At 46.5% G+C, this 23,094-nt stretch overlaps 2 protein-coding genes across 2 annotated transcripts in view; one reads left to right on the top strand and one right to left on the bottom strand.

Moving 5' to 3' along the window:
- MAP6D1 (MAP6 domain containing 1) lies at positions 1–5,700 on the top strand (the record flags this gene model as incomplete). Its single annotated transcript, XM_004675395.2, has 3 exons — positions 1–80; positions 4,667–4,784; positions 5,325–5,700. Coding segments are annotated over 3 exons (279 nt in total), but the record flags the coding sequence as incomplete, so codon positions are not given.
- Positions 5,701–8,976: 3,276 nt separating this feature from the next.
- Positions 8,977–23,094, bottom strand: part of YEATS2 (YEATS domain containing 2) — a 94,717-nt gene continuing 80,599 nt past the window's right edge. The window contains exons 22-31 of the mRNA XM_004675020.2: positions 22,005–22,133; positions 21,404–21,502; positions 18,989–19,091; positions 18,038–18,111; positions 16,572–16,651; positions 15,364–15,565; positions 13,824–14,050; positions 12,842–12,916; positions 12,047–12,120; positions 8,977–10,765 (exon numbers count right to left, since the gene is read on the bottom strand). Of these exons, the coding sequence (XP_004675077.1) occupies positions 10,657–10,765; positions 12,047–12,120; positions 12,842–12,916; positions 13,824–14,050; positions 15,364–15,565; positions 16,572–16,651; positions 18,038–18,111; positions 18,989–19,091; positions 21,404–21,502; positions 22,005–22,133 (1,172 nt within the window). The 3' untranslated portion in view covers positions 8,977–10,656. The remainder of the gene's footprint in view (positions 10,766–12,046; positions 12,121–12,841; positions 12,917–13,823; positions 14,051–15,363; positions 15,566–16,571; positions 16,652–18,037; positions 18,112–18,988; positions 19,092–21,403; positions 21,503–22,004; positions 22,134–23,094) is intronic.

Raw genomic sequence — 23,094 nt, 5'->3', positions numbered from 1 at the left:
CCGCCGCCTCCGGGCCGTGGGGTCTACGTGCTCCCCATCGGCGACGCGGACGCCACTGCAGCGGCCACCACGTCGTACAGGTATGGGGCTGGGGGCGAAGCGCGCCACGCACCCGACCCCGCGGCCACAGGAAACTGAGGCCCGGAGCCGGCAGGACCAGGGTGGGTCGGAGGAAGAGGCGCCCGGAGCGCCCACCCCACGCCTCCTCCAGCGAGCGGCGGGCAGCTTCGGCGGCTACTCCGAAGTCGGGCGCTGCGGGCGTCCCTTCGCGACTCCGGGCTCAGCCAGCGCACCTCCGCTGACGGGGAGCTCACTACCTCGCTCACCATCGGCTCCCCGCTGGGGCAGCCCTGTCAGAAAGGCCTGCCTTCGTCTGAGTTGAAATCCCGTTCTTTTGAGCTTCCTCCAGGTGGGCCTAAGCAAAGGCGGGGATCACCCAGGCCAGTGGCCCCAGCTCCCTCTGGCCAGGACAGGTCTTGGAGTTCTCCCCAATCACCCTCACCCTCAGGGCTTACCCTCCCCCCCCACCCCCACCCCACCCCCACAGCTAAGTGCTTTCTCCTTGCCTGCTCATCACAAAGGTACTAGCTACTCACTGGAGAAAAGTTGAAAATGACAAACAAAGAATCTGATTACCCCCTTTTCACTCCACTCCACACTGGTTCTTTATAATCCTTAATGTGTACTTGCGTGCATATCTATCTTTAAGTCTTACATGTGAATATTATTTCTTCACCTATTTTGGATGCATATCCATGTTACTAGATGTTCTTCTACAGCGTGAATGTTAATAGATTTGTAACATTTTTTTATCCTATGGGTAGTTATTTATTCATGTAAATATATGTCCAAATATTAATCTGCTCTGTCATTGAATGTTTAGGGTGTTTCTAATTTGGGTAGTAACAGGAGTTGGGGCCATTAAAAACACTGTTCCTTCCGTTCAGTTACTCACTCCCAGGATTTTTCCCTACAAGGCGTGCTTGAACTTGGGAAGGGTGCTAGAGTATGAGGCACATTGCCACACTGTACAGTGCAGAGGGGAACAATCCCATAGCGGTACTGGCCAGGACTGGTTATAGCTGCAGGCTGTTGGATGTGCTACTGGGAAGCCCAAATGTGCTGGTAGTCTTCCATAGCTACTTCTCCCTCCCTCCCTCCCTCTCTCCCTCCCCCCCCACAAACACACACACACACACACACACACACACATCTGCCACCACTTGTTTTTAAAAGGGGTACTGACATGCACATATTAGGATAGCTTTGAACGGATGGATGAGAAAATGGTAAACTCTGGGTAGAGAAGAGGGAGATGGGACAGATGTGGAAGGGGACTGAGTGGCTTTTCAGTTTTCCAGATCATGTGCCTTTAAACAACATGCTCATGTATTACCATTTAAAAATAATTTCTAGAAAAAAAATAACTTACAGCTAAATCATCCTTCTAGCTAAATCTTTGCTCATAATTTTTCTAGTATAAATACCTACCTATGGAGTTCAAGGGGCCAAAGGCATGAGTGTTCTGCTTCAATTTTTATTATTTTCTTTTTTAAAAGATTTATTTATTTATACATACAGAACTGGGGTACAAGCCAGAGGTGTGGGGCGAGAGGATTCACCAGAGACAGGGTGGGGAGCAGAACGGGCAGATGTCCTGAAATACACTGCTGAGGGAGCAGCGGGTGGGTCAGGAGAGGTCTGCAGTGCAGCTCCCTGGCCTGGGATCCAACTCATGCTGCTGTGGCTGTGGATCGCTTCATAGTGCTGTGCCACCCGTTGTGCCACCAGGAAGGGCTCTCAGTTTTATTATTTTCAAGTCAATTGTATTGAAATATAATTTCCACACAGTAAAATCCATCCACTTAGTGCATGGCTGACATGTGTACCTGGCACACTGCCAGGATCAGGACCCGTGGAACGTCCCATCTCCTCAAATGGGAGCATGTGGGCATGTGGTGCTGACCACACTTGACCCAGAGTGGGTGCTGGATGCTGGGTGTCTAGCACACGGGTGCTCAGGCTGAGCTGCCTGAACATGGACAGTGTGCTGGGGCCGGGCAGGGCTGAGCCACAGCTCTGGCCCCTTCAGGCCAAAAGTTGGAGCTTGCAAGGAGCTGTTTGCAGCTCTGGAGAGGGAGCACTTTCCAGTGAACTGCTAACCTGGAGTGAGCTGCATGTGTGGGGCTGAACTTTCCTGTTGGAACGTTCCAGCAGCGACTGGAACGTCCCTCATCATGTCGTGCCCATGGCTGAAGCCTTGCTAGGCCCTCCCAGCTCTAGCGATGCTGAAGGGACTAGTTAGTTACTACGCTCTGCTTAGCAAGTTCCGGGCGCCAGGCTTATGTCTTGCTGTGGATTATCTGCCCCCCAACTCCCCACCCATCCATGACTGCACCTTCTGGAGTCAGCTTAATTCTGCGGTCCCCATTCTGCACATACCTGTTTGTCTCACTTCAGAGATCCAATTTGTATCCCCCAGTTTAGCAATCACTTACTTTCGTGACCTGGGTTCTCCCTGCAGTGGTGGAACAGGAGTTGGGAGTCTGGAGCTCTCACTTCCTGGGTAGAAACTTGTCCTCACTGGGCTCCTCCAGCCTTTTCCTCGCTTGTGAGGCAGAAATAGCAAGAGCGAGGCAGCCTGGGGCATGCACCCTCCCCTGGCACCACACCAGCTGCCCTCTGGGCGCTCCGCCTCCTAGTTCTAGGGCTTGGCACTAGCATTTCCACCCTGCCTGCCTTCCTGCAAGAGGCACATTATCTAAGTGACCTGTTTAGAAACATTCACAAAGCACAGAACATGCACAGATCTGAGGAAGCCAAGATCCGGGCACACTCGTGGTGACCCCCACTCTCGTGGTGACCTGAGGCGTCTCTCCTGGCCCTGGTCTCCGGAACCAGCCAGAAAAGTGCCGACTTGGCTTGGCCACATGCACGGCACAGCCAGCCACCACCCACCGGGTCCCCCTCTCTGCTGTGTCCTCAGTCATCTTCCTGGTGTGAAGAAGAGGGTTCACTCCACTCCCCCACCAAAAGCTCCTAGCCTGGGACACTTACATGTAGCCCATTTCAGCAGAGTAAACAGGTTCAGAGAGTTCAGGGATTTGAATTCTCAGTCCGGCCCCTACCCTGGGTGAGGGGCCTGCAGCCCCAGTCCAGCGGGGGTCCGTGTGAGGTGGAGGCGGGGGAGGCACAGCAGAGCTGGCTGGCCCTGTATTTGTATGCTCTTGGCTGGAGCCACTAGGCCGTCATGTCTGCTCCCTGGTCCTTCTAACTGCATCCCTCCACAGCCCCTGCTGGGCTCCCGCATCACCTGAGGGCCCAGGGGCGGCCTTGGCTGCTGCTCAGCACTGACTCTGGCACCCGCGGCCACCCTGGGGTAGCAAGCCTGGACTGCCAGGTGCAAGGCTGGGCTCTGGCCGAGAGGCAGTTTGGGGACAGACGGGCACGCCCGAGGCGGACCTCCTGCTTCCCCAGGAGAAAGGGAGCAGCAGATGGTTTGGGCAGCTGGTGGCTGGGACCTTGCAGCGTCAGGGCAGAAGTGATCCGCTGGGTCCCGGCCTGGCTCGCCTCCTGGTACCGAGTACTGACCACGGGCAGACACAGCTGCTCCCGCACACTGCCCAGTGGTGCCAGCTGTGCTGCTGCCAAGGAGAAAGGACAGCTTTGTTGAGCTTGGGGCCTGGGCCCTGTGCAGCTAGTGTGACAGGCGGGAGGCGAGAGGCCCAGCCCACACGTGGGTGCCCCCAGGCCGTGGGCACACTCCCGCAGCAGTCTCAGCCTTCCTGAGCCTATTGCCTCGCAGGGGAATTGGCAGAGTCAAAAGGAGGTTTTTACCGTTCAGAAGAATTAAATCTTATTGACAGAAGAATGCTATTTCCAGGACGTGGGCTGGGTGCTGCCCACCTGTCCTTTCCTTTCCCTGTAGGGAGGCAGCTCCCCCCTGCAGACCACAGGTGCTCCCTGCCCCTTTGCTCATGGGCACAGAGCCATGTAAAAGCAGGCCATCTTGTAGCTTCTGAGACAGTTACTGTGATTCTTTTGCAGACTTAAGGTAAATTGCAGAAAGCGAAAAAATGCTGAACCTTGTTTTTTCCTTCCAACCAGGTAGTACAAAGGCCCTCTGCCGTGCTGGGAGCGGTCCAGGCCGCACCTCCCTCCTCTGGACATAAAGGTCACCAGTGACCTGGGCTGGAGGCAGATGATCTTCATGAGGTCTTTGCGCTCCTTGAAATGGCCTAGAGACAGAAGGGGGCGCTGGGGGGCTGTGTAGCAAGTGCTTAGTGTGGGATGAGCAAGTCCAGCTCCCGACCGACCCACAGAGCTCAGCCCACTCAGCACAGCCCAGGCCCGGCTCATCTGCGCCTGGGAGTGTTTCTGCTCCTGTTCCCTCAGGGGCTCAGGGCAGCTGAGGTCACAGCGGGGCACTCAGAAGTGAAGGGCAGGTCAGATGCAGAGGGCCTGTTTTCCTGGCACTGGGTGTATTTGGGAGCACGTTTCTACGGGCGTATTTTGCCTTTGAAGGGGAGAGGAGCGCCTGGCGCCGAAGCCGCCTCCAGCAGTGGGCTCACCAGGCCATCGTGGAAAGCACTGGGCCAGGACAGTGGTCCCAAGGGATCGGGGGTGACATAGCTGATCTGTGCCAGGCTGTGATGTTCTGTTCCAGGCAGGAATTCCAAGCCTGGACAGCAGTGAAGCCATCAAGACCCACAAAGGCCAAACCCACCACCGTCATCACAACACATTCCTCCAGATGGGACAGCAGCCCTGGGGCCGGCTTCCAGGTCAGCGGTGCAGCGGGAGGAGGCCGGGCTCCGGGTATGAGGGTGTGAGGCAGACTTTGCCCCCCCGTTAGGGACCAGGTGCCAGATCTTTGATGGTGCAAAGTGCCCAGGCACCACAGCGTCGGGGCACCCCAGCCAGTCCTCAACAGAAAGCTACGGGGCGGACGCTAGCCTGTGGGTGTCCACTTAGGGCTGGCTCCTCTGCCCAGCAAGGCTTGTCCTTCCTCATAAACCCCATTCTTACCCGTGACTACTGTGTCAAGGCTTTGCGGTGACCCAGGAGGGAGGTGGGGCTGTCCAGCTTCCTGACTCCTTTCAGAGGAGGCACGAGGGACAGACGGAAGTTCATGTGCTGTATTTTACCTTCTGATACAGTGACCTGCCCCTGTGGATACTGCCCCTTCCCCCCACCCCAGGCCCTCAGGTTAGTAGTTTCAACTCCAGGAAGACAGGGTGGGAGGAGGGAGTTCTTTACTGGACTTGGGGGGTGGAGGGGCCCAGGAAAATGCCCTGCTGATGAGTGTCCACGTCACTTTGCAGGTCCCGGAGGTGAGAAAGAAGTTTGCGCCTAACCCCTCCGCCATCTTTCAGGCTTCCGCTCCCCAGATCCTCAATGTGTGACAGCCGCCAGGAGGGGAGACCGCCAGGGTGCTGGGGTGAGGTCAGGGCAGGCTCCCAGCGGCCAGCGGGCCCTTCTCTCTGCGGCTCCTCTCCCCACAGCACGGGACCGCGGGCCTGGCGTAGGCAGAGGCGATGGACGTGCACCGGCCCGCGCCCCTGCCAGCCCCACTGTCCTCCTCTCCCTCGGCAAGCGTGTGGAGGCTTCAGATCTTTTTTGGAATTGGCTCTTTTGGCCACATTTCCATTTTTTTTTTTAAAGATTTATTCATATAGAACTGGGGTACAGGTCAGAGATGCGGAGAGTGAGAGGATTCACGAGACAGAGTGGGGAGCAGAACAGGCAGATCGACGAAGTACACTGCTGAGGGGAGCAGCGGGCGGGTCAGGAGAGGTCTGCCGCGCCATGTGGATCTCCTCTGGGACAGGCGGGATTTGAACTCATGCGGAAGCTTCTTAGTGCTGTGCTTTAACCCGCTGCGCCACCAGGGAGGGCCGCACCTTTCCATTTTTAAAGCTTAAGAGCCTGAAGATCAGTTCTACTGTGAACTGAATTGGTGCATCGGGCTAAACGAGACATAGCAGGTTCTTGGAAGCAGCAGTGTCCACTTGGTTGTTTTCCCCGGCTGCATGACCGAGCGTGAGACCTACCCGAGATGGTATCCGTAGGTACACAGGGCCCCACACGTCTGTGTTGCAGAAGAAACCTTAGGTCATCAGCTGCATGTGACTCAGAATGCTGAGCAAGAGGAAAAAGTGTCCCAAGGACACAAGGGTAGTCTTAGGTTATCATTTCAAAGACCTACCCGAAGGCCAGAATGACCTTTAGGTGGTAACAGTGTCCCCTAGGATGAGTACTTCAAGTACTGGGCGCAGGAAGGACACTACCTTTGTAGGTGGCCAAGTCCCCACCTGAAGACGAACTCCGGTTCCCCACCCTGAGCACACAGGCAACTAGAAGGGCGCTACATCCCGCTGGCTAAGAACTGGAGATGTATTTTGTGGCCTCATCCCTGAGACCTCACAGGCCATCTATACCACCCTGCCCTGGGCTGCACCTGCCTTTCAGAACGCTTGCTGCCCACTGACGTGGCACAACCCACTTGTCTTTCTTGATCAATTCTGGCCAGTGGGGCTCTGAGGCGCAAGCCTGGCCCCCACTTTGCACAGTGGCCCTTCTAACAGTTGAGTTTCTGTCCCTTTTTGGAAGTCAGAAGCACAGGTCTAGGCAGTTTTTGACCAGGTCATTCCTGGTAAGTCTCTGGATCCTTCTTCCTTGCAGCCCACAGTGGCTCCTGCCTGGTGAACAGAATGGGGCCTCTGGCTTCAGACCCACCACAGCAGGTGGTGCGGCCACATTTCCAGCTCAGGCTGCAAGGGTCCATCCCTTCAGAGGTGCTACACTGCAGACCGACCTTCCCCTCATCTGGCAAAGGAAATGCTCCGAGAGTAATTTTAAAGGAAAACCAAAACCATATGCTGACTGACACGCAGGTTCTATTATTTCAGATGTCACTGGTTTGCATGTTAGATGTTTCTGAGAGGAGAGAGGCTGCCTGCTGGGCATCAGTGGGGAGCGAACAGATTAACAGTACAATCTCAGATTTTACTAAAATGCAAAAATGTACTGTTTCAATTTGTTAACTTATTTCCTTTAACTATAAACATGAGCGCCTTCTCCTACGTCTTCCTTTATCCTGTCTCTTGGTAACGAGGATTAAATGTGTCATGGCTGCTGCCAGTACCCCTCAGAGGCTTGTAAATCCTGAGAGCTCTGGCTGCAGGTCACAGTGGTGTTCCAGGGAGCATGGCACTCTCCTTCTCTCACCAGGAGCCTGCTTGAGAACTGCTTGAAGCTAGTCTTGGGCTCCCTCCCTCACTGGCTGTAGACTGGTTGAGCTTCCATTTCTCATCTTCAAAGTGAGGGTAACTCTCCCTCCCACCCCACTTGCTGAGAGAACTGATGCTTCTGTGCAGGCTGCACTCGCTGGTAAAATTACCCTTCCCACCCGGCGTGCCCGCTCTGGCTCGGGGGCCAGGCTCTCTTCTCATCTGCTGCGCTGCTCCCTCTGAGGCAAAGGTGTCTCAGCAGGCCCCAACCCCACCACACTGCACGAAGGCAGCAACCTTCCCCAGCAAGCCCTCCTTTCCTCGTTCAGATCTGCAGGTCACCTCACCTACCCAAGCAGCTGCACCTAGGAGCAAGAAGGTGGTGGCGCTGGTGCTCAGGTCAAAGCACCCACAGTGGAGAGGCCTCCAGAAGGCACACAGGTGCAGATGGGATAAACTTCCTTAGTAGGTTTCATTAGTTCCTGGGAAAGCGGAGTTCTCAAGAAACCACACTTTCATTCCTCCGAGGTCTTAGTCAAGCTTCCATCATGATACCCGAGTGGCCTTAAGAAACAGCTGCGACGAGCCTCAGCCATGTAGTCCCAACCCATACACACCACATGTAAGATATACACGAGGAGATGCATGGCAATACCGATGGTGGCTAGCTTTGAGAAGGGGCGTTAAGGGGCGTTTAAGTTTCTTGCACCTCACTATATTTGATAAAGTTCCTATATAATAAACATTTTTGTATTAATTTTGTAACGAGAAGTTCTTAAAAAAATAAAAAGCAGTTTAATCTGTTTTAGTCAAAAGAAAGTACAATGTCATTCTCTAAGCAAAGTCAGCAGGGTTGGTAGCTGCCTCCCTCCGCCACTGAGCTGCACCCAGTGCCGACGTCCTTTCCCCTGGGGTGCCCTGTAGTCATTCAGACAAAAGAGCCAGTACTCTGGAGTGCAGAACTCCAGGGTTTCAGGCCAAACACCTCAACGTTTTTGGGGGAAACCCCACCCTTGCAGCCCACCCCAGGCAGATGGGGGAACTTTCCCTCCCAACAGGACCCACTCACAGTGCCTGACTGATAACTGCCCCTTCTGGGGCTCCTGTCAAACCCTGGCTGAAGTGGTTAACATTCAGGAAAGGCGCTTATGCAACGCCGCCATTTCCCTCCAAACTCAATTCCCTACATGCAGACATGGAGGAGTCTGGGGCCAGCACAGCTAGCGACTTGTGTGGCAGCTCTGTGCCTCCTCCTGGAAATTTTCTTGACTTTTAAAGAATCAAAAGCTTTCAAAGCCGTTAGTTCTTCTTTAGCCACCGTGACAGCAGATGGTCACAGCACGACTGTCACAGGAGTCTTTCCTCTGGACCTCAGCACAGACCACTTCTATTTTGCAGACAAACAAGCACACTGCTGCCAGCAGAAGCCATTTCCCAATTTGCCTGGTGCTGAGGAAGCTTTGTGCTCAACTATGTGGTTTTCCTTTGTCTCAAGGGGCCCAAAATCATGTTTAGGGTCAGCTTGTAGCTCCCAAATTTTAGATTTTTATGTAATACTTATGTAACTGTCACCTTATGCAGCTACAGATTCCTTTTGGAAAGTAGAATTAATTTACATGTACAAATAAATAATATGCCTGTGTCCCAGCCCAGTTGTTGTGGCCTAATTAGGAACCTGACCAAAGTGTTGTGCTTCAAAGTCAGCAAAAACACATCACAAATACTAAAAGGTTTATTGTCGATATTTTTGTTACACAGTTATGTTACACATTATGATACAAATACATTTGAAACGTTAACACATATGGGGATTGTTAAATCATTTAATATTTCTTTTGCAAAAAGGTAACTTCTTTAAGCATTCATACCTGTGAGTGAGTGAATCTGCTGTCACTTGGGCTGAATCTTCATCCAGTAACTCTGTCAGTCCACTGACCGCTGAAAGAACCTACACTCTACTGACTTCGCTTGCAGAAGTTCGCGTCAAGTATCTGAGAATGGGTGAGGTGGTTGTGCTGCAAAGCCAGGGCATGCCCTATGCTTACCAGATTCTTCTGCATTTGCAGCAACCCACAGATGCTGAATAAAGAAAATTTATTCAGCAGATTTCTCAGTCACCTCCCTGCCTACTCTTCCAGACTCAAACTTCTGAAGGACACATGAAAACCTGAATTATGTTGCTTAGATCAGTTTCTCTACGACTCATAGTTTCAAGGTTTCTTTGAGCAGATTCCTAACTGAGAGGATCTTCTTTCTTCCATACAGACTATGTTAGGAAGATTGGTATGGAGTATCTTTGATGAAATTGGACATCACTGGGCACTGCCAACCATCCTGTGTCTATTCACTTCTCCTTCCCACGGAGACGGTCTGTTCATGAACACAGTCCACTGTCACAGCCATTGCTCCTGAGCACCGACGTCCCTGTCTCTTGGCTTCAGCAGTTATTTCTCTACCTTTAAGGCACTCACAAGTGTTTCTTTGAAACACTTTTCTTGGGAAAAACTTGACAGAAAGGACACTAAGTCCACTGGTGGGACAAGTAATCCCAGGAGAGCCTGCCCCAGAGGCTGCTCCCCACTGGCCACTCAGCATGGGTTCGCAGAAGCTCCTGCAGACCGCGTGAAGGTGCGGGACCAGCTCTGCTCAGCACACACACGAAGCAAGGTGCTCAGCCTGCCAAGTGCTGGGGATTTGGGAAGGCTGCCGTTACCAACACATGAAGAGCTTCTTGGTTACGGACAGTTTCCTGGCCTATGCTAGGACTGCCTATCCCTTGACAGTGCTCTGCACTGGCTGCAGTTATGTCCCTGTGCTCAGACCTCTGCTCAGTTTGCAGCCTTCCAGGCCCTTATGATCTTCTACATGGCGTCACCGCTTCCCGTAGCTGCCTCACTGCCTCGGGAGCCGAGTATGGCTCCTGGCTCCTCCACACCACGGCACCTGCTTAGCAGAGGCCCAACCCCTCTACATGCTAGAGGGGAACTACTGGGTTAGCCAAACCCACAAATGGGCAGAATCTCAAACAAAACAAACAAAAAACAACAACAACAAAATACTGGTCTCATTTTCCACCTTCTGAAGGCTCAGGCCCCTGGGTCCCCCTTGAGCACACTCAGAGAGAATACACAGCCTGGCCAGCCCAACTCTGAGACCCTCTCATGTAGCCTTCACAGAGGGCGAATAAATGCAGGCCAACAGTGCATGCATCCATTCACAGCTTCACTCTATCATTGGGCAAGAAACTTCTGTCCTAAAGGGATTTCATCTGGGACTAAACACTGAATTAAGCGGAGGCAATGGTTTGGTAGCCATGATATTCTGAGGCACACAAAAAACCTCCTTTCCCAAACAGGAGTCATCACAGTTCAAGGCTTCAGATATAACATCAAATCTTGCTTCTCTAGGGGCGTCTTTATTCCGTTCACTGGTCCTCATTCAATATCCCCATGTGTTTATTTGTGAGGAAGTCCAGAAAAGGAATGTTGCAAATGGCCTGGTGAATATTACTCACTGTAATTTCCTTGGGAATCCTGGTCCAAAAAACAAAGGGTGTTAGCACATGCACTTTTCTCAAGCATCTAGTAATTTAATCAATTAACTTATCAAAGGCACCTCTACCCTGCCTCCACAGAAGAGGCAATGATGAGTGACAAGTATGGTGCGGGTCTCTTTAGGGCTAGGGCGTGGCCAGGTGATTTTCTCTTTTTCATATTAATTCCTTGCAACTTTGGTGGCGATCTGGCCCACCCACAATCGCAGTTGGCCTATTCAGGACTCGGATCTGACTCCCAGACTTCATAGACATGAAATGAATTTCATGAAGTTGCAGCATGGTTAAGAAAAAAGACTATGATGACTGAGAAAAGAGAAATGAAGTAGAGAGCTGAATAGTATTTTTATAATTCCATCTTGGCCAACTAAACCTGAGTTACCACAGGACTCAGCGATGCTATTTCCCGTCACTACGCAAGTTGGATGTTGAATCCATCACCAAAAGCACGCTTGTCACTGCGTAGCTCCAGAATCAGGACCCTGCAGACAAGCAGGGGCCACGAAGGCACCTGACCTACTTGCTACTTTCAAGCAGGACAAGAAACAGCAGCACTGAGCTAATTTCCCTTCCCGTCCCTTCTGTGCTGCCCAGTGAGCCATTCCTGCAAAGTACCCAACATTCCTCTGAATTAGACCCCTTCATGACCTCCAGCACTCTTTTACAACTTTACAAATTTATGACAGCCTTTAAGCACGATGAGATAAAATAATATTTTCTGCAGTTGAAAAAGTAGTGGAGGTGGAACAAAGGCCTTTAACCATACTCTCAGTGCTTAGGAAAACAGCAAACTTCAGCGTCCAATCACTAACAATTAGAAAAGCACTGGAGCCAAGGAGGCTTGAGTTTGAGCTGAGATCCCATCAGGTATTTAACTGGTAAAGTCAAATAATATCAACTTTAAAATCCCAGCTTCCCGGTTTCTAGAATGGAAATAAAAATTTTGTACTGAAACAATAAACTAGGTAAAAGACAGTCCTGTTAGCTTTAACAGCAAAGAGCTGGTGTGTAACAGCATCCTCCATGTCCATGAAGTCGTGACTGAGAAGACACAGACGGCAAAATTTGCAAAGCTGAGTTTTCCCAATCAAGAGATTCATTGAAAATGACCAAGGAGCCTTGAGTTTGCCTCATGCTGAGAAGGTCCGAAAGCACCTCCACCTCCTACTGGACTGATTTAAGCATCAAGTATCTCACGGGCAGCTAAACTGTCAGGAAGTAGTTGTAAGCCTGATGCTGCTGATTAGACAGACGAGGGTACCTGTTGTGGGACGCTGTCTGGTATCCAACTGCCAGAGCCTGTCTCAGGATGTCATTCACCAGCTGCTCTGTAGCCTGTGAAAGAAGATGCTGTTACTCTCAAAAAACAAACAAAAAAGCCCCCCCAAAACAGAAAAAAACATCTGCTTGCTGGCATCTGACCCATCCTTCACCAGAAACTTTGGACACAACTGTATCCGAGGAGCAACTGCCCTTAAGGAGAAATTAAAGGCCCAGACAGCATGATGAATTAACAGATCACAAGTGTTGGTGTGATTGTAGAGAAATTATGAATTAGGGTAATTTTCATTAATTAAATGTTTTTTAAGGAAAAAAAGGTAAGGTTATTTGTAAAGGACCCAAGATTGAACTGAGTAAGGAAGCCTGTTTTGTCACCCCTTTGCTCAAGGATGGGAAAGCTGTCACTATCTTTTGCTGTCGTGACCTGTGGAGAAAAACCAAAGCCTCACCTCTGTCACTCACAGTCAATAACAGCATTGACTCTCCACCTCAGACTACTAAAAAACCACTTGAAATGACACTAACAATATCATTCAAATGACATCAAACTTGCAGATGCTTCGAAACTCAGAGGAACCATGATTTTCATTTAAAATTCATGAGGAAAAAAGAGAAAACTTTAAGACTGGAGGAGAAATCTTCAAACCTGTCATCTCTGTTCCATTTCTGCCCCTGTTCATTACTCAACTCAGCCTGGAGTCCAGCTTGCCCAGTCCCTCAGTGCTTCAGTCCCTGCAGGCAGCTCCAGGCCCCTCTGCTTCCAGCAGGTACCCACCTTTAAAATCATGTCTTCCACCACTGATGCATACACATTCTTGTGAAGCGCCACCGGCTGCAGCGTGATGCCGATCTAGAAAAGCAAAAGAAAGTACTATGTTCCTACGTCTATGTTAAGATTAAGCTCTGTCCAAACAGGCAAACTGCTCTGATGTCCAGAGAAATGACCAGTTGAAAGAATTAACATGATAGATGTTCTTACAAAACTCATGGGGAAGTTAATACAGAAAATAATAACTGAAAGAATCTATCACCCAATTTCTCCAGGTTTTTGAAAGTGATTGGTTAAAAATACTATTCAAGTGTTGCTTTGACTCTCAAATCCCGTCATGGGAGGAGGTCAGAATTTGCTGTGATTTCTCACAGGAGCACGAGCACACTAGAGTGTCTGTAATCAGATCCTAAGTCCATTGGCAGAAGGTGAAGATACACCTTCATCTTGCCCTATTTTCATTTCCTCCTGTAAGTGACAACAGTGTCTTTCACTTTGGGTCCTTGGCAGCTAGGAGGTGGCAGACGCTGAGGGCGGCTGTGCACCATCAGAGAACAAACACTCCCCGGTATCACCAGGGTGATGCGTGCTGCATCACACCATGGACACAGCACTCGGAGCCCAAGTGTTAGGGAGAGCTTACCCTTGGAAGCGTGACTTGGAAAGATTATGATGTGGCTCATGAGGAAAAGGGGCTTCCACAGAGGCAAATGAGAAAAAAAGGAGCTAGAGAGTAACACTGTTTGGACTAAGTTGCTCTGCTTCAATTCCATGTTCAACAAGCAACTGGTTCACATGCAGTTAATTCTGTTGCCCAAGAGCCCTGATGTAGGAAGTGGGTGAGCTGAGTACGAACCAAGTTGATCAGCAGAAGGAAAGCCGACATGGAAGTCTCTCAAACAGTCTGGTGTTGCCTTGTGAAGGTGAACCCCTGACCACTGCACACCTGAATTGTGGTCTAGCAACACCTCGGGCCACAGCTCCTTACCTTTTGTGTGACGTCACCAATAAATTCAGACCCTGGGGTTGGTGGCAGGTAGAATTTCATTTCTTCCTGTTTCTCCTCCTGTTCTTTTTTGATGTTCATCTTTACAGGCTCTGAGAGATTGAGGATATCGACCTCCTCCTCAGTCTCCGGCTCTCTTTTCTGAAACTGCTGCAGGTCCTCCAGCTTCTGGCAGAGGTTGTCAGCAGAGGAGAATGATGACGGGCACTCTAAATGAGAGGTAATCAGTTTTTGACCGCTGTGACAACAAAAGAAAGAGACTTTCCATCCTCATACGATCAACACTTTGAGACCCAGAGACGAATGGATACATCTGAAGGAGGATCTTCTTTCTGGCTCTAAAATTCCATGGATCTATAATTATGGTAATTAGTGACTCATACATTTGACAGAGACCAGCATCTTGTGTTAAGCTGTAAGTGACCAAACCGTTATAACTTATTCTGACTTATGCCACCAAAAACAAGACCAGGTTCCCCCCCCTTCCATGTTATAGACTTTTTTTATATTTAAATCTGCAAACTGAGAAATACAAAGACAAAACCACCCATATTCTCACATTAATGCATACTGCATCCAGCTTAGGCTGATTTATGTAAATCCTATCAAATAGTATTAGCTCTAATGGTAGTAGGGGCTCTGAGTATTTTGGTGTGTCATCCTGGCTATGAATGAGTTAGTGAGGTCCCCCCAGGTAGGGTTAAGGTCACCCAGTAGGGTAGGAGCAGAGCATCCAGCTCCTGGCGGCTTCAACAAATCCATCAATACTCACAAATTCATCAGTCACATTAACAGAACCTTTAGTGTATGTAAAAGCCTATGCCTTGTGCATATAATACCAGAGAGGCACAGAAGTAGTCAGTATGGTCTCTGTTCTCCAAAGGGCTTATATAAATCAGCCAAACCCTCGAAATTCTCATAGTAAGTGGCCCTGGAGAGCAGGAAAAAGGACACCTGCAAGTATCATCAAAAACAAGAGGCTTGTGCCTTAAAAGACACCCTACTCTACTGTATTCCAGGTTCCTTCATGCTGGGAATGGGAGCTTGTTTTCTTCCATAAATGGGGTTGGGAGTACAAAACCACCACGGTTAAAGGTGAAACTCAACATACTCTTCTCCCCTATTTCCCACAGCACAGCCACCTGTGTCTTTATCATAAAACTATTCACTTATCTACATTATTAGTTGTTTACATCTGTACCTCCACCTGGGGTTCACTTCCTAACTAGGCCTGGAGAGTGATGCTAAGGAGGGCTCCTGAACAAATATCCCTGATCAGGGCACCACACCAGAAATACTGGGCGCAGGAGTTCCATACATCCTGGATGGGGCTGACAGGGACACACAGGAACAGCAAGCCAGAGGTTCTTGTTCTCCATGGCAGCCTCTTCCACACCCTCTGGACCCTGTGACCTCAGCGGAGGAAAGAACACTGGACACTGCAGAGGCTGATGTGGCTGAGGAGCCCGGAGGCTGAAAAGCTGAGGCGCGTGTGCACCATGGAAGCCCCTCAAGGGCTCACCTGGCTCGCTGTCAATCTGGGTCAGCACGTCCTCGATAGAGTCCCCGTCGCTCCTCAGGCTCTCAGGATCAGGGGGTGTGTAGCCATGGCAGCGACACCAGTGAACGATGTGCTTAGTTTTCAGGGGAGTCAGGTGGTGAAATCGTGGATTCTTTTCCAGTATTTCTTGTAAGACTTTCCTCATAGTCATTGCTCTTTGCCACTTGAAAAAAAGAAATTTTGGAACCATAATCAAATTTTTCAATTTAGCCTTCATTTTAAACATGTTAGCCAATTGTTAATCACCATGTTGAACCGTTAGACTGATTTTTCCAATTAAAAAAAGGAAGGGTGACTTGGTGATGGGAAACCCACGGGAATTACAATTGAGATAAAAAAAAATGTACAAAATGATGTAAAAACAAACATATTATAAAAAATAAAAATAAAAAAGGTAGAACAACTTCCTCTTAAGGTCTGTAAAATAAAATGAAAACTCCTAGGTTTGGTCTATCCAGTTTTCCACCCAATTTTAAACTATGATCTCCCACTTCTCTCCAATCTTCCCCAAACTCTCACGCTTTCTCAAGGCTCCGTAAGCATGTCTTTGTATATGCTACTTCCTCTCATAATCCCACTCTGTCTGGCATAGAAACTGTCACATTGTTAATTCTCAATAACACATGATTTAATTTTCTCAAGTTTTAGAATTTTGATTTATTTTCCCAAAAGCAAAATTACCCAGCACAAGCATTAATGCAGGAAAGAAGGGAAAAATCTTATTTTTTTTTTTTTTTGGGTCTTAGAGAAGAGAGGTTTATTGGGACAGGTTGCCTGACGGACTGGCTAGAAGGGAAAAATCTTAAAAAAAAAAAAAAAAAGTATGTTGATATAACACTTTTTTTTTATGGTATAACCTAGATTTAATTCTAACATACTGAAATTCAAAATGCATGACTTTATGTTCAGTATATGTGAATTCTAGGAATTATTTTTTAGAAAATGTAGGGGGTGTTCACCAACATAGGAAAATAAAATAGATTTTCAAAGGCTAGCCTTTGAAGAATGAGATTTTTAGCTGAGGGAAAAATTTCCCCCTCAAGTATTTAAGATAATATGCTGCTAATGGCATCACTGTTCCATGTGGTGGGTTCAGGAATGCAGCCCGAATGGACAAGTGCTTTGAGTCTCTCCTCCCCACAGGTTCTCTGCAGGGAGACTAAGATTACCTCAGCAGCTCTCCTTTTTCCAATGTTCCAGCCATAATATTGCTCCACAGACTTTGCAGAAAAACAGCTGGCATCTTCACCTAGAATGTACATGTTCAGGATGCTCAGGATGATGTTAGGATTTAAAATCAAGCCATATCTAGAAGCATAGCCAATACCTTCTTTAGACCTTTTATTTTAGGTATGTTCCTTACTGGGCAACTTCAGACTCAGTGTAAACAGAAGGGCTTCTTAAAAGCGAAGGCATCTAATTTGAGTTTAGTGAAAACAACACTCTTCCTTGGGAGAGGAAGCTCTTTGGTGGGGGAGGTGGGCAGGCGCTCTACAAGGAGCCAGGGCCCCCTAGTCAAGGGCAAGGACAGTGGCCTTGGCACTAAGTCATTAGGTGGTCTCAAGCTCCACCACCACTCTGCGCTTTATTACCTCATCTGTAAAGTGAGAACACTGGGGAAGATGGTTTTCTGATCTTCCTGCCAGCTCTAGTAGTTTACATTTGTATCTAAATTTAAAACAAAAGTTTCTGAAATGCTTTTCTGCTAGGCTGGGAAAAATAATCATTTAAAACTATACTTGGAAGTTTCCTACGCTGAATCCCTGAGCTTTAACTAAGAAACAAAGATTAAATGGTTTGCTACTACAGTTGGGGGAAAATATAAGCAGGGTTGTTGTCTGTAGCTGACTTTCATTCATGTTCCCTTGAATGTGCTATGAAACCTGCTTCATCCCTTCTCTCTAAATGTTCAGTCGATTGTTGCCCAAGGACATACACCTAAGTATCCACAGGCTGCTGCTCCCCCCAGCAAAGGCCATGGATTCTGTTACAACCACTGGGCTGAGAAGCAATTTACTCCATCAGTGCCAACAATGGTGGTGACAGAGCAGATGTCACTGCTGGAGGTTCTTGTAATCTATAGGTCTAGAGAGTGAGTGACAGTGTTAGACTGAAGAGTGACATCTTTGGAGTCAAGCAGAGCTGGATTTGTCTCCTGCCTCAATACCCACAGCTAGTAAACTGGACCAAGTTATTTAACTGTGCTTATTCTCAAGTTTCTCATCTGTAAAACAAAGACCCACAGTACAAAAGGCTGTGATTAAATTAAGCAGAAAATTTAAAAACAATCCAGGCAAATTTCTTTCCTTATTAATCAACACTGAAAACAAATGCAGCTTTAATTATATACGTAACACATACACATACATATTATGTATATAATCATAGCAGTTTAATGACTTACATACAAAAATATAAAAAGTTCTTTCTGCAACTCAACAGTAAAACTAACTAGTTGTTGACTAAGCTCTTGTGCATTCTAAACCTTGCAAATGACTGATAGCTAAAACCTAAGGTAACTACCACAGTTAATACCACAGTATTAATTTATTATACCAGGTGATTGAGCTGACTCAGTATCTCCATTCGCAGCTTAAGAAAAAAAGCATCCCTATATTCAGTATAACCATCTTACTTTGTGCAGTAATTAATGGGATCTTCTTTACTACTGCAGTTAGGAGTTGCTGGATAGTCTCTAAATGGTCAATCCTGAAAGAGACAAAAGAAAATAAATTAAGGTAGTCAAAACACATAACAGCTTCAATCTGATTTTACGCATATCTTCCTCCTTTAATAAAGCTATTAAAACTTAGTATCTTTCCTTTCACAGACAGCCTTCTTTAAAAATGAAGAGCATTATATGCTTAAGTAGAAAGTGTCAAGACTGAATAGCTAGATTGGACTTCACATTTTGTTTTACATGAATTGTAAATACAATAGCTATCTAATTTTTTTTGGCAGTATGATTACCACTGCAGCAGATAAACCCTATCATACAAACGCCTATCTTAGAGTTATTATAATCCATGCTACATCATGTCTGAGATTCTTGTTTCCAGCAGTTTGAGGTACTTCAAAATATAGAGGTAGAGTTGAGTTGCTAACTTGAAGTTGTATCTGAGGGAATATTTAAAAGAAACAACTGAGCGTGTGTGTACCATGTGTACAACTGAGCATCTGTGCATGTGATCCAAAATGTGTGCATACCTAAATAATAACCACTTTTTAATCTTGTTTTTTGTTTTTAAGCAAATTTTATTTCATGCTTTATGAAGAAGTCTGCCTCTACTCTCAAAAGAATACAGAATACTTCCTACAAGAAATTTCATAACTAAGGACTCAGCAAAGAAAGTCCACATTGCTAAGCTTAGCTGAGAGGCCCACGGCCCACCAGAGGACCGTGAGACTGTGCTACCTGTATCACATCAGCGTGTAAGACAAAGACTCTTGAGCTGCGCATCAAATGGTAACACAGCTTACCACCCAAGAACAAAAAGCCCCCAAAGAGATAACAGGTTCCACCCATCAGCTCTACATGCTTAGTAGCCGGGGATATGGCTTTTTAAAAAAAGACTGAAATAATTACTTAATGACATAGTTTCCCAGCTCAGAACTTTCTTCTGTTTTCACTGCTGTCTGACCCTCTTGAGAGAGGCAGCTTGGCCCAGGTGCTTCTGGCTCCATCTTCACTACAAGGGAAAGGCAACAAAGGGAGCCGTTAGGGTCAATGACGGAGGACATGTGAAGCCAGAAACAGATCTTCCCATGACACTGTGAGAAAACTGCCACTCCGGCTGCTGTGGGGACACTGCCAGGGAACTGAGATGGTACCTATCTTCAAAGGCCAGTAGACAAGGGAAGAACTGTTAGCTTGGGGCTATGTGGGAGGTGCGGTGGAGGTTGGAAAATTCCAGGCTCCTAACAACTCAGGGTAATAAAGTGGCTTTTTAGATGTTTCTTAAGGGGCCACAGCACCACTTTGTGAGATCCTCCCCAACACCGCACAAAGTCAATGCCATGTAAAAATATAATGCTAATATGTTCTAATATTCTTTGGATAACAACTATCTAAGTATATTAACTTTCAGCAGTATCACAATGTTCTGAAACACAAGACAGAAAGCAAACTCAGAAGCAACTGTAATGTCCAGTAATGGGAGAAAGGATAAACAAACTGTATTTGTACAATGTGAAATACTACCCAGCAATAACATGTATGACTCTCAAAAATATGAAGGTGAGTGAATGAAACCAGACACAGAAGAATGCATCTACTTCCACTCATATAAAGTTAAAAAAAAGATACAACGAATCTATCATATGGTATGCTTAATATCTCTGCATTTCATCACACAAAATTTTAATTCTATTAAAAAAAAATCAAAACAGTGATGCCTGAGCTTGAAATTAATTGAATCAGAATCAGAATGAGGAAGGCCTATGATTTATACCTATTATTGGAGAAATGTTGGTCCAGACTACTACAATTCTTTCATCAATTATCTTTTTGATCAGGCAAACTTTTCCTATAAAGAACTATGTAGTAGTTGTTTTAGGCTTTGAGGTCATATGATTTTGGCTGGAGTCATGCAACTTTGAGGCATTCATAGAAAATATGTAAATGAGCGATCAGGGGCATATGCCAATCAAACATCACTTAAAAACCAGGCAATCCTTCCTTACATTCAAGTTCCGAATCCACCTCATTTCAAGACTATTAAGAGAGAGCTTGGCATGCCTGGAAAAGCAGACATTTCAAACTTAATGTACAACTTTCTAGTCCTGGGAAATATCCATGGGGAATTGGTTCTAGGACATCCTCCAGGCCCAAGGATACCAAAATCTGCAAATAACCAAGTTCTTTATGCAATCTGGTGAAGTATTTGCTTAACACCTCTGCAATTCCCTCAAGTACGTTAAGTTATCTCTAGATTACTTATATGATGTAACTGCTATGTAAATAGCTGGTAGATGGTATTGCTTAGGGCATAGTAACAGGAAAAAGGTCTGCACAAGTTCAATACAGAATCAATCATTTCAGGTCTAACCATATAGTATGAATTTCCTTTTTTTTTTTTGTTTTAAGAATTTACTGATTTATGCATACAGGTGCAAGACAGTGAGAGGCTTCACTAGAGACAGAGTAGGGAGCAGAACAGGCAGACTGACGAAGGACACAGCTGAGGGGAGCAGCGGGTGGGTCAGGAGAGGTTCCAGGGCACGCACGGATGCGGCTGTGGCTAGGTTCACAGTGCTGCACTTTAACCCACTGTGTCACCAGGGCGGGCCCTATAGTATAAATTTTCAATCCATGGCTGGATTCAAAACCTGCAGATACACAGAGGATTGACACTAACTACATACATCACAACTCCCAACTTCAGTTTCATCATCTGCAAAATGGGTATGTAGCCACCCCAAAGTATTGTGATAATTAGGTGTGTGTGTTAAGTACACATATGAAGTAGCTGGCAAGGTGCCTGGTATATTTTAGGCTCTTAACACATGCAAAAAGTATGATCCTACTTAAAATTTTTTTATTAATACTACACCCCTGTATAAGTCCCTCTATTAGTTCTACTTCTCCAAATAAGCCCACTGAATTTTGACTGTTCCCTTCATCAGCCATGCTTCATCACCTTTGAACAGACAAAATTGCTTCGCTATTTTAAAGTCCAGGTTTGAATCCATGTCCCACATAAAATCCTATCCCTTTCTATTTCCACCAATGCTTATCAGGCTTCCTAAATATTTTGGTATTCTTCTTCCAGATTTATCTTGCATTTGTTAATCACTGCTGTCTACCTACTGCAACTTCTTAATTTAAGTTGCTGGGACAGAAAAGATGCTTCATACAGCTCTATTTCGCTAAATGACAAGTCTACTATAAAACACTCAGTACATAGGGATGACTGATTCACAGATGCTAAAAATTCAAGGGGCTCAGCTTACAGTAATATTGCATAACATTCTGGCAAAAATACTACAAGAAACTACACACCTTTTGCAATGGCTGCTGGAGCAGAGCTGGGCACAACTGGAGTTGGGGTAGCTACAGGCAGAATGGTAGGTGATTTGCTGGTAGAAAATGACTGAACCACTGAGAAAGAAAGGGAAAACAAGTATAAAAATTATTTAACAGAGATGATCTAACTTCAAGATAATAGCTCCACACTAGACTAATAACAACAACAACAAAAACAATTTCAACACAACAGAAACGGTAAGGTCCTTTGGTCCTTTAAAACAGTGAGTTGTCATGGTGAACTGTTACTCTTAGTACCAGGGTAACTGAAATGAACTACCATCTCCCAACAGGAAATGGGAGTCTGTTACTAAATAAAGAAAATAAAAGTCAAACTAACTGGAACTCTAAATGTTCCCCTTTGATGGGCACCTATTTAGAAGCCAGTAATGGATGAACTGGGTTGTACTTCTGGTACTAGGAATGGTGCTTGCGAGGTCAAGTGCCAGGAAGTGTGATGACAGCTACAGGGGAGGCTGCCGAAGAAGGTGTGATCACCAACGGGCAGAATACACTGCCGCCCCACAACAAACCTGGAGAAGCCACAACAGGCCAGACTGGTGGGTGAAGAACTTACCTTTATTCACAGGCATCAGTATTGTCTGCACACCTCCAGATGTATTTACACTGAGTGGTTTGAGCTGGCTGGGGATCGTCAGGACAGCCTGCTGAGGGTTGGACTGACTGGAGTGAATCTTTAACAATCCTAAAATAAGTTGGAAGAGAATGATAGGCTGAAAATCAGATGCTTCCTTAAAGTTCCTGTCCTGTTTAGCATTTATTCTCTCACAGGAGGAAGAAAAATTTACCCTTTTAATAAACAAAGAACTGGAAGCATGAAGCAATGGATGTGTCAGATTTCACAATAAAACAGCAAAGTGACAATAATGATTTATTTTTAAACAGTTTTTATCTCACAATAATAAATCATAAAGTAGTGCATAAACTCTTGGTAGAACAGAGCTAAGAGAAAAGATTATCCAAAGTCCTACTACAGAGACAGCCAGTATTAATTTTTAAGACAGCTCTTACCATGTTCTCACTCTATGACGATTTATTTGATATAAAGTTAAGATATATACAAACTGGATATGGAATTTTTTATTTTGATTTGGGTAAATTGTCACTTTCCAACTTAAAACCTCCCTGGCTCCTGACTGCCTCTAAATCTGTGTACAAAAATAATTTTTTTTTCCAAAAATAATTTTTAAGGCCATTCAGAGCCCATTTTTATCTGGCCACAACACACCTAGCTCCTTCACATTACCCTGTATCTTTAATACTTACTTCCTTTAGTCTATTCACCATACACTGTAATTTCCTATATCTGTAGGGCCCTTATTTTCCAAATGTCACGTTGTCCCTACTATCATTTTAGGAAGGGTCATTCTCTCACCCTTTCCTTTCCAAGTAATTTCCACACTCCCATTTCCATTACAAAATTCTAGCCATTCAGGACACTAGTAAAAAATGACAAGAGCCCTGGAAAAATTTGGTTTGAATGAAGGAAAAAAAGAAGCTTAAATACTTTCTAGATGAAAAGTTTAATAAATGACAAAATCTGTCTTTGGAATAGAGTGCTGTATTGATCAGGTTGTAAGCACTTAGTGAGAGTGCCCTTGAACAGTGCAATGATGATCTGGTGTTTTCGTTTTTTTTTTTTTTTT

The sequence above is a fragment of the Condylura cristata genome, unplaced genomic scaffold, assembly GCF_000260355.1.
Source record: "Condylura cristata isolate star-nosed mole 26May11 unplaced genomic scaffold, ConCri1.0 scaffold00003, whole genome shotgun sequence".
Classification (NCBI taxonomy): domain Eukaryota; kingdom Metazoa; phylum Chordata; class Mammalia; order Eulipotyphla; family Talpidae; genus Condylura; species Condylura cristata.
The sequence above is the reverse complement of the archived record's forward strand: the minus strand, read 5'-3'. Positions and strand labels throughout refer to the sequence as shown.